The 12103-nt window shown below is 38.6% G+C and overlaps 1 protein-coding gene across 1 annotated transcript in view; it reads right to left on the minus strand.

Moving 5' to 3' along the window:
- Window positions 1-12103, minus strand: part of MTHFD1L (methylenetetrahydrofolate dehydrogenase (NADP+ dependent) 1 like) — a 160627-nt gene that overhangs the window by 113193 nt on the left and 35331 nt on the right. The window contains exons 10-13 of the mRNA XM_087718294.1: window positions 11520-11620; window positions 9243-9416; window positions 1423-1559; window positions 670-716 (exon numbers count right to left, since the gene is read on the minus strand). Of these exons, the coding sequence (XP_087574420.1) occupies window positions 670-716; window positions 1423-1559; window positions 9243-9416; window positions 11520-11620 (459 nt within the window). The remainder of the gene's footprint in view (window positions 1-669; window positions 717-1422; window positions 1560-9242; window positions 9417-11519; window positions 11621-12103) is intronic.

The following is a 12103-nucleotide window of genomic DNA, read 5'->3' on the forward strand; positions in this document are numbered from 1 at the left end:
GTTCAGCTCCAACGCACATATATGTGCACCTCCCGCCAGCCACCTGGCCTTTGGGTTTCTGCCATAAATGCGTGGAGGGCGGGGGGTTGTGTGCAAGAGCGTGAGGGGCAAGGGGCATGTGTGCATATGCAGGAGGCATGTGTGTGAGAGTCATGCATGCATGTATGGGGGCTGCGTGTGTATGCACATGTGCATGTGGGGGGAACACACTGCATTTTGGGGCTTTTGGCATGTGTGTGAGCATTTGCGCTCGTGCGCTTTGGGCACGCGGTCCGGAAAGGGTTAGCTATCACTGATCTAGGATCATATGCAAACTGGTACACAAAATGAAATTTTCAGGATGGCCCTGGTATAAACAGAGGAAGGTTGATTTTTGGGGTGAAAGGCACTAGAAACTAGGCAGTCAATTCTTTCTAGGACTGCCTAGCTTAACCCTTGTTTTGGAAGTTTTTGTTGTGTCTGAATCTGGGATGTCGTGCAATGCTACCAAAGATGAAATGTGCACCCCACCTCAGGGAGCAAATTATCTTGGCCCAAGTTGAAGTCATTATTTAAAAATTAAAGTTGGGGTGCTATTTAAATTAATTTCACAGAAAAATCACTCCTTAATGCAGAGGACAATTAGGCCCTCTGCATTATTTAATTTTCCAAGGCAAAATATGTGTTTACCTCTTCCATGGGTATGACTTGAGCATATCCACCTCCTGCTGCTCCTCCTAACAATGAAGAGAACATGTTAGCAAACTGTGGACAATAGAGGTCATGATTTCCCCTCATTTCAAGTTGACATTCCCTCCTTACTCAGCTCAGGATTAATGATCAGGAAGTTAATTCAATTTCCTTATATCAGATTTGGATTGCCTATGGTCTCCAGCATCTTTTGGGTCTGTGAGAATACCTCAAAACGCCCTGGAACAGGGTAAATGCTTGGCGAATTTGGAAGGGTATGAAGTATTTCAGACATCTGAGGGTCAAAACTCAGGAGACTGCCAACACCTTTCCAGACTAACACATTGTATTAAAAAGCTATAGCTACAGCGATTTAAGGAATGAAACAAATTTATTCCTCTCAAATTGGGTTTCGTTTCATATGGGGAGGGGACTTTAAGAAATAAACAGGGTGTCTAAAACTTAAGGTGATGTAATGAGCTGTGAAAATAGCTTTGAGAGACAGGAATAAGAGTCATAGCCTAGAGAATAGTCTGATAATTTTTTTTTGAATTCTGGGAGTTGAAGAACACAAGTCTTAAAGTTGCCAAGTTTGGGGATTCCTGTGTTAAAAAGTCCACAACTTTTGGCTCTATCAACTCTATTAATATGATGTCACCAGCCAACCAGCCAAACATGATGTTACCAGCCAACCCTCCTGTGATTTTCAAAGGGAAATTACTGCCAGCTCTTGTAGGAGGAAGTAATGCTTACCTTTAACACCAAAAGTAGGTCCTTGAGAAGGCTGTCTCAGGCAGGCAAAGGAATTTATTTTAAGATGGGCTGTCAGTGCTTGGACTAAGCCAATTGTCACAGTGCTCTTCCCTTCTCCAAGAGGTGTCGGCGTAATCCTAACAATATAAGACAATAAATAGAATTCTGCTGGTCCTAGCCTAAATAAGGATATTTCAATCAAACAATGATATTTTACCATTCTTATGTAAAATTAATCCAGGCACAAACATATGACAATCATAGAATAAAACAGAAAGAATACAATCTAGGATGATACATAAATTAGACAACAATTACGACTGATAATTAGGGGACACGGTGGCTCAGTGGCTAAGATGCTGAGCTTGTCAATCAGAAGATTGGCATTTCAGCGGTTCGAATCCCTAGCGCCACGTAACAGAGTGAGCTCCCATTACTTGTCTCAGCTTCTGCCAACCTAGCAGTTCGAAAGCATGTAAAACAATGCAAGTAGAAAAAATAGGAACCAATTTGGTGGGAAAGTAACAGTGTTCCATTCGCCTTTGCCGTTTAGTCATGCCTGCCACATGACCACGAAGATTTCTTCGGACAGTGCTGGCTCTTCGGCTTTGAAACGGAGATGAGCACCACCCCCTAGAGTTGGGAACGACTAGCACATATGTGCGAGGGGAACCTTTACCTTTACTTCTGATAATTAATCATATTAGACCTTTAAAAAGAGTCGTAGTAAAGTTGTGAACAATAGGAATACACCTATGCATCTATAGCTCCTACTCAAATTATTATTTTATATTATAAATTATTATTTTAGCAAAAATAGTGAATCACAACATCGGTAAGATAGGATTTCTCAAGCTTTGCAGTGCTACGGTGCACTACACTTCATATAGGATTGACCTTTATCATCATTCTGATATCATCGAAAAATCTGCTCTAAATAATAAAATTGAACTAAAGTTTAAAACCCTAAGACCCTGGGGGATGCAGTGATTTTGAAATGTAAGGCTGGCAGAAAAAAAACTTCCATACAATGAAATCTCTTTGAGCTGGATGGCATTTCTTGATAATAAAAGATTAGAAACTTGGATGACTGAGGACATATGGGAAAACAGCTTAATAATCTTCTTGAGTATGAACAGTGAAGGTATGAGGGTTAGAGATTTTCTTCTTTAATTAATTTCCCCTTTTTAAACATAGTTGATATGGTACACAAATAATAAAATTTGTGTTAAAAGTATTACCAGTTGAGAGATATTATGTGCAATCAAAATTCACTGGCAGCTTAGAATTGGCTTGAGGTATATTAATGTTGTGCCTACTGTCCTAGGAGTTTCTGAAGTGATGGTCACTAGCTTCATAATGGCAGGTGCTATTAAGTGATTGAAGCTCTGCCTCCCTTTAACATATGAATATGTCATAAAGAGTAAAAAATATGTTATAAACCTACATAGACAGAAATGAAAAGGTAAACTAAAAGGTAAACTAAATTTCATCCAGTTCTTCCAACCAATTAGTAATGTGGGCAATAATGAGAAGGCACCAAGGGGGCAAATGGCAATATATGCATTGTGATGTGACTGCACACATTATGTTGTTGTTTTAAACATGGCATCATTGCTAAATATGACATTTCTGAAATTATATCACAGTGGGTTGTTGTCAAGTTATAATCGTGGCCTATTATGAAACCAACAATTAGTATATTCCTTTTGAAATAAAAGTGCCATACTCAATTTGGTTTGGATTAGTGGACATCAATTTAATATACAGCATATCATAACTGACTATAAATATTCAGTTCCTCTCCCCAAATTTCTTGTGTTAAACACAATTTACATCTTTTGTGAGTTCAGTGCATTCAAAGAGATATACAAATATTCAGATTCAAGCTGAGAGTGTAATGAATGAATCTCTGGAGCAAGATAGATTCTTTTCAAAATCAAACTTAAGTTTGAACTGGATGTTTTGTCTATTCCAAAAACCCAACTAATTAATTTCCAAATGAGAGTTAAAATGGAACTGCATCATATAAGACATTTTATCAATTTGGTCATAAACTAAAATATGGTAAGAATTTAATTCATATTTAAACATATATATTGAAAATATTCCAGATATTTTATTTTTATTAGCTAATATCAACCTAAAATCTAAGGGACTAGTTTGGACAAAATTCAGCAGCACTTTTTCATGCGACTTTTGATGAAAATAGGATTGCCAACATGATTACTAACGTCCAATGACAGATATGGCACAAGAAGAATATCAAACTAAATGTTAAAAAATGTGTTGCATGCTGAGACACATTGAAATCATTATTCACAGTCAATGTTTCAAAATGTGCACTTATATTATTTAAAATAATTAAATTTCACTCATACCCGTCCATTTTTATACCTATCAAGCTATCAATCAATCAGATGACAGGATTTTTTGCTGCTTCCATCATTTACTCCCAGTAGTTTTGAAGTTATGATTCTTTTTAAATATTATTTTATTGATCATTTTAGAGAAGGATATAAATCACAATGCATGAACGACAGATAAAGAGAATTAAGAGTAGAAAGAAATTAGTAACACATGGTCTATAATGTCATGAAGGTTATAGCTTTTCAATATATCCTTAATTGCTACAAAGAAATAAAAATGAGTACAATACAGGCATATCTCAGAGACACTGTGGGTTCAATTCCAGACTACCACAATAAAGCAAATATCATAGTAAAATGAGTCACACAAATGTTTTGCTTTCCCAGTGTACATAAAAGCTATGTTTATATAGTATAATGTAGCTTACTAACTGTGTAATAATATTAGCTAAAAAAAACCAATATATATACCTTAATTAAAAAAATATTTTATTGCTAAAAAATGCTAATCATCACCTGACCTCCAGTGAATAATAATCTTTTTGCTGGTGAAAGCAAGCACAATAAAGCAAAGTGCAACAACACAAGGGTACGCCTGTAGGCTTCCCTTTTTTTCAAAGGCAATGTATAAATAGCCACCTATCTACAATTTTATAAACATATAACAGGAAATTTAAGGCTGAGTCCGAACCTTTTAAAAAAATTGGAGGAAATAAAGATAAAGGTTTCCCTCAAACATCTTTGCTAGTCGTTTCTGCTCATTTCTGTTTCAAAGCTGAAGAGCTAGCACTGTCCAAAGATGTCTGTGGTCATGTGGCTGGCATGACTAAATGCCGAAGGTGCACAGAACGCTGTTACCTTCCCACCAAAGGTAGTTCCTATTTTTCTACTTGCATTTTTTTACGTGCTTTCAAACTGCTAGGGTGGCAGAAGCTGGGACAAGTAACGGGAACTCACTCTATTACAGGGCGCTAGGGATTTGAACTGCCAAACTTTCTGATCGACAAGTTCAGTGTCTTAGCCACTGAACCACCATGTTTCTTTGGAGAAAATATAAGATTTAAAAAAGTACTAATGATGCAGAGTGTAAAGTGATAAAAATGACTGTATGACTAAGAGTATTTTGGTGAACCAAAATTGCAGGGGATATATGTGGGAGGGACCCGTGTCCCTCCTGGCTGGTTACTAACAGCAGTGAGGTGACACGAGGCTGGATCCAGGCGGTTATCACCGCCTCCCTTCGGGAGGGGCACTTCCCCGCCGCACTTAAAGCGGCGGTGGTGAGACCCCTCCTGAAGAAACCATCCTTGGATCCAGCTGTACTCAACAATTATCGTCCAGTCTCCAACCTCCCCTTCGTAGGGAAGGTTGTTGAGAAGGTGGTGGCCTTCCAGCTTCAACGGTCCTTGGAGGAAGCCAATTACCTTGACCCCTTCCAGTCGGGCTTCAGACCTGGTTACAGCACAGAAACCGCTTTGGTTGCATTGACCAATGATCTCTGGAGAGCCAGGGATGGAGGCCATGCCTCCATCCTGGTTCTCCTTGATCTCTCGGCGGCTTTCGATACCATCGACCATGGTATCCTTCTGCGACGACTGCGGGAGGTGGGGGTGGGAGGCACTGTCTTACAGTGGTTCTCCTCCTACCTCTCGGACAGGTCGCAGTCGGTGTTAGTTGGGGGGCAAAGATCGACCCCTAGGCCCCTAACATATGGGGTGCCGCAGGGTTCGGTCTTATCCCCCCTACTATTCAACATCTACATGAAACCGCTGGGCGAGATCATTTGGAGGCACGGGATAAGATACCACCAATACACGGACAATACGCAGCTGTATCTGTCCGCCCCGTGCCAACTCAATGAAGCGGTGGACGTGATGAACTGGGGTCTTGAAGCCGTTAGGGACTGGATGAGGGCTAACAAGCTTGTACTCAACCCGGAGAAGACCGAGTGGTTGTTGTGTTTCCCTCCCAATAATTTGGTTAGTGTTCCATCACTCAGGCTGGGGGGCCAAATTTTATACCCCTCAGACAGGGTTCGCAACTTGGGAGTCCTCCTGGACCCACAGCTGACCTTCGACCACCATCTGACGGCTGTGACCAGGGGGGCATTTGCCCAGGTTCGCCTGGTGCGCCAGTTGCGACCCTACCTGAACCGGGAGGCTCTCACAACAGTCCCTTGTGACCTCTAGGCTGGAATACTGCAACGTGCTCTACATGGGGCTACCCTTGAAGAGCATCCGGCGACTTCAGCTAGTCCAGAATGCGGCCGCGCGAGTGATTGTGGGTGCACCTCGGTTCGCCCACATAACACCTATCCTCCACAAGCTGCGCTGGCTACCTGTTGATCTCCGGGTGCGCTTCAAGGTGCTACTTACCACCCATAAAGCCCTTCATGGTAGTGGATCTGCGTACTTGAGAGACCGCCTCCTGCCAATTACCTCCTTGCGACCTATTAGATCGCACAGATTAGGCCTCCTCCGAGTTCCATCTGCCAGTCAGTGTCGACTGGCAACTACGCGGAGGAAAGCCTTTTCAGTAGTAGCTCCGACCCTTTGGAACGATCTCCCCGTGGAGATTCGTACCCTCACCACCCTCCAGACCTTCCGCACAGCCCTCAAGACCTGGCTATCCCGTCAGGCCTGGGGATAAAGAGTGTAATCTGTCCCCACCCGAATGATGAATGTTGTGTTTTACTTTTACTTGCATTGTTTTCATGTTTATTGTTTTATTGTCTTGTATCCCCCTCCCTATAAATTGTAAGCCGCCCTGAGTCCCCTCAGGGAAAAGGGCGGCCTATAAATTAATAAAAACCATAAACCATAAACCATAAAAGTGTTTTTCTATCTGACAAAGCACTTATGGAAATTAGCAGTGCTTATTTAACAGAATTAGACCTTCCTTCTCTAGGATGCCATTGCTCAGATATGTTAAAGATCCAGTTCCATAATTCCCATGTAAAGAGGAACTGTTTCTATTTAGCTGTAAAAACACTGACCACCATAAATTTGCACTGCAATCAGTGCATTTCTGCAGAGAGATTTCAAAACTACCCAAGCTATTCATCTGGGGCATCTCTTTTATCAGCCAGAGAAATTCAAGTTAAAAACCAAACAAAACTAAATTACATTTTCATTCACATCATTCCCACTCCATTTCTAACAGAAAATGCTTGCCAAGATATGCTACATTTAACTGTTTAAATCTGTGGTACTTTAGCAAATGCAGTGAAATAAGTAGTTTATTTAAGGTATGTGACATTGCGGATTACATTTTCATTCCCAGGGATATACAAGCATTCAGGCAGAAGTGAGCCAAAAGCGGTAACTCCTATTTCATGACCTCCTAAAGGCTCAAGCTAGAAATCCACTTCTAATTAGAAACATATTTTCCTGAACTGCAGAAACTTTGCAAAAGGTCCAGCGTCCGTGGTAGGCTACATTTGCTTTGGGTGAAAGATGCAATCAGAAATATGTTTTTAATTTATCTTTTAAAAGAACTGAATATTTTGTCTATCGTTATTTTTTAAAAAAACCCTATATAACAATTTTGTGAGCTCAGAAAAATCAATGTTTCACAATAGGGCCAAGGGAACCAAGTTACAGAAGCCTAGAAGGAGATTGTTTTCAGTTCCTATCTCTCAGCACAGCTTATCTATCTGACGATCTCTTCATGTTGGAAAGGGAACTTTCTGTAAATGTAACATTTTATATTTGCATTCTGAACCAAAGACAACAGTTTAAAGAGAACATGAAAGAAAAAAGAAGCATACAGGTAGACCTCACTTAACGACTGATCCCTTAGTGGCTGTTTGAAGCTATGAGGGCCTCCTAAAAAGGTACTTATGATCTAATTTTGAACTTCTAATCTAGCTGTTCCCTACAATCATATGATTGCACTCTGGATTCTTGCCAACCAGATCACTTTTACAGCTGTTTGCAGCGTACCTCAGTCATTAATTTCAATTTTTGATGTTTTTTCTGGTTTCCAGCATTTACTTTGTTTCTAGCAAAAAAAAAAAAAAAAAGCCATTGCATAAAATGGATTCACTTAATGATCGCTGTGTTTAATTTACGACCACTGCATTCACCTAACGACTGCCACAAAAACGGTTACAAAATCAAGCATGGTCACTTAATGGCTTCAATGACTTATGACTATAATTATGATTGATTGGTGATAAAGAACTAGATATGAATTTTGGAATATTCTGCAATATTCTAAAACGAAAATGTGCACACTTTGGTGCCATCTACCGTTTATCTGGGTTTATGCAGACCTGGTCAGGTAGCCTATCACATCCGAAAAATCCTAAGTTTGACATGCCAAATTTTTGACAGCTTCCTTATTTGCTAAAGGGAGCAATCATGGAATAAGTAGCACTTACTAGAAAATTAAAGATAGAATGTATGGAAAAATTAAGCATATGAATATACTTATTGAATTTATGTGATACTTATCTGGAGACAAACACAAACAGGTACAGTACAGTACAGGCACAGTAGCTCATTGCAAGATAGAATACATACCTACATACCACATACATACATACATAACAAATAAATAATAATAAATATAAATATAAAGTGTTGTAACAATGGGCTTTAATAATTACAGCAATGAGACAGGACAGGAGGGTGTATAGTTGAAAACAAAGGAGAACAACAAAAGATGCAACTCTGATATGGAGTCCGAATTCTCAAAGCAGAGCTATTTAGCATGTGTTGCTAATTACCTGGGTGACTGGAACCAAAATAAGCTCTAAGTTAATAAATAGTGCAAAGAATCTATTGATAACTGGAGACATTTAAACTGAATGTAAACATCCATTAATGTAAGTTCTTTATTTCTTACGTTATATTGTATGGTTTGACTTGTAAAAGAGACAAATTAGGCCTTCACGGCATGACCCCAGCTCCTGCTTTGGGAGAGCTGATAAGAGCAATCACAGTAATCCTTAATTACTGTTGTCTCAGGGAGAGGTAACTAACTATCCAGAATTGCTCCTCAGAGAACTTGCAGTTAACTTATAAGTAGCGAATTTAACATGTGCTTTAAAGACCAAGCATTGCATGGTGGACTATTGCCAGGGAGACTCGGGTTATAATCTATCTTCATTTACCTAAATTCAGTGGTTGATTTTAGGCCAGTACCTCACAGGGGTATTGTTGTGAGGAAAAATGGAAAGTGGAGCTCCACTGTATGTTTGCCTTCTTAAGCTACTAAACAAAAGGCAGACACACAAATAAGTAATAAATATGAATGGTGGCAAACATTCCTATCAATGAATGAAAGAAATGCAAGGGTGCTCAGGATAATTCACATACATTAATAATGCATGTGAAGAGAAAAGAAAAAAATTTAAATGTTGCAGACGGAACCATCTAAATGAAAATACAAGCTACATTTTGTTATCTAAGCAAAAGTAAGGGGAATACATTTACTATTTCTTACCCAGCAACCAGTACATATTTTCCATCTGGCTGATCTTTCAACCTTTCCAGCAGAGAAAGACGTACTTTGGCTTTGGTTTGGCCATAGATTTCAATTTCTTCTGTGAGCAATCCTATCTCTTTAGCAAGAATATGGATATGTTTTGGAGCCTGTCCCCTGGAAATTTCAATATCACTGCAAAAGCAAACAAATCAAAAATAGGTATGTATACATAGGTGGATGTACAATTGGCCATAAAGAACGTACATTTACACCTAGATCTTTCAAATCATCTTCTACCTTCAGTTTACCTTGGTGGAAATAATTTTGGGGAAAGTTCTTTGTGCTCCAGGAATGTTGAAGAAACAATATATTGAGTTGCTAAAGAACTCTTTGTCCTGTGGCTGAACTGAATTCTAAAGCTGCTTACATAGGTTTGTCATTTGCTTCTCTCTTGATTATCACTGCTGGTTAATCAAGATGGAAAATTTTCAGTGGACTTTCTTTACACGTAAGTTTGGTTTCTCTGAGACATTTAGAAAAATATCTAATGCAACCTCCTGCCTAGTGCAGGGATCTACTACTATAACCACGCCGACAGAAGACCACGCAACCACACATTAAAAGCCAAGCCAAAGTGACCAAGGCAGTTTCTTTGATTACTAGACAGATTTTATCATTAAGAAAATCTTCCTGATGTCCAACCAAAAAAGACTTCCCTGAAGTTTAACATTAATTTTTCCTTATCTTTTCTTTTGGAATCATGGATCAAATTTGCTCTATCTTTTACTGACAGCCTTTAAATACTTGAAGGAAACTTGTCTCCCTGAAATGTTCTTTTCTTCAAGCTAAACGTAGTCAATATTCCCAACCAGCCTTCCTAGCGCAAATATTGATTTTGGGACTGCAAATAAATTTTAACAAATAGGCAAATTTGCAAATAAGAAGAATCAACTTTGTGCTGTGTATTGTACATCTGGTCACCAGTGTTGCGCACACACAAACACATTTTGGATTCATGTTTCAAAATTGGTATGCTTTCCATTTTTGATAATACAATTATTACATCAGAAGCAATTTCAAGACTTCTATAATCATCTGGAAATGAATGTACTTATAGGAAGCTGTTATGCTACAGAAAATGGTTTTTTTTTTAAAAAAAAGAGAGAATGTAGTTATTTCCAAGAGTACTAGGTTTCTGTATTAAAAAAACAAAACTAAGCCAACTATCTGAAGAAATTCTCAACATTCCCATTTGACATTTCCCACTAAGAAAAAATATATTAGATTCCCTCCAGCCTGGTTCATATCAATTCCGCTGGAGAATAATAAATACTTTAATGTTCATGTGATACAATCATACATACATAATTGCTTAAAGAAGAAAGTTTCCTCTATGTTTAAGCAAAGCACATATTGATTGTACCCTTCTGTCTCCTTTTATTATACTTGCCAAAGTGCTATGTGTGAAATGGGCTCCTCTATTCATATTCCTTCTTGCATTAGTCTAACCTAAAATGCATAATTTTAATTTGCAACTTTCTCACTGTACTTTCTTGTTCTGAGGAAGAGTGTAGATCAATGCAACATGAGCCCACAATCACACGAAGATAGGGAGCTGTCTTCACCTAATCAGACTACTGGTCCATATCATGTGACTGACACTGGCAGCACGTTTCTAAGATTTCAGGCAGGAATTCTAAAGACTGAAGTTGGGAATTATTGCATGTAGACCATATACTCTTTTCCTGAGCTTCCTCCATCCAACTATGAAGGTCCTGAACCACAGTCTGAATCTTGAGACAAAAAGAACTATGTATGTAAATTATCACAAATATGAAGTTCTCATGCATAAAAGCAAAATCTCCCTCAAGTTCAGCTTGATTCCTGATGACTTCATGAAATGATCCTATAATTTTCTTTGCAACAATATGGAAGTGGTTTGCTATTGAGCTCTTCTTCTAATTTTCCAATCTAATCTGTAGTCCTGGGAATTCCTAGTGATTCCAATTAAAATAATAACCAGGCTCAATCCTGCAGCTTTTTAAAGATCACTCAGGGTTGGATAGGTGCTGGTTAGTCCACATTTATAAAAATAATACAATTTTGCCAGATTAAAAACTGAAGGCAACTACTAATGACTTGACTAATGCCATCTTGTCTGCCTTAGGGTTTTGTTTCAGCAAGAGAAATTAGAATAAATTGAACAAGACAAGCAAATTATACTCACAATTTAGCAAATATTTTGCTTTAATACATAGAGCCTTGCTGGGAAATAATTTGCTATGCGGTTCCTACCTGGGAACAGGTGAAACGGGCTGTAGATTCAAGCAACTGAGATTCCATTCCTTAGACTGCTGGGCTGCTATTATCTGTAGCTCACTGAGTTTTACCAAGTTCTTTCAAGAAGAAAAGAGATAAAAATACTTTGCTTTAGTACAATTGCAACATATAGTTTCAATCTCACTTTTTGAGATACATACTTCCAGATACTATTTTTTTCTTCACAACTGGAGGATATGAAAGATATTTTATTGGGGAGGAAGCCTAAGCAAGAAGGACTCACTTGTACCCTCCAAGTCTGTTCCATTTGCCTGCTGACTTTTATAATCCCTTTGAAATTTGAGGCACTTTGCCATGTTTTCAATTTACATATCTTTTTTTCTACCTGTTTCATGTTATTACTATTCCTCAGTGCACAGTGTTAAGACTCAGCACAAAAAAGGCATCTTAATACCATTGTAAGGCTGGTATTGAATCTGGGGAGGAAATGCAAAATGAATCTTGTAAAAAAAATGCACATAAGCAGAAATTATCACTGGTACCCAGACAAATTCAGACCATAAGTATTTTATTAGTATTTTTAATCCTAACCTGGGTTT

Source organism: Thamnophis sirtalis, unplaced genomic scaffold (genome assembly GCF_051295495.1).
Source record: "Thamnophis sirtalis isolate CommonGarterSnake01/CBP01778 unplaced genomic scaffold, rThaSir2_p1.2 scaffold_6, whole genome shotgun sequence".
Lineage (NCBI taxonomy): Eukaryota > Metazoa > Chordata > Lepidosauria > Squamata > Natricidae > Thamnophis > Thamnophis sirtalis.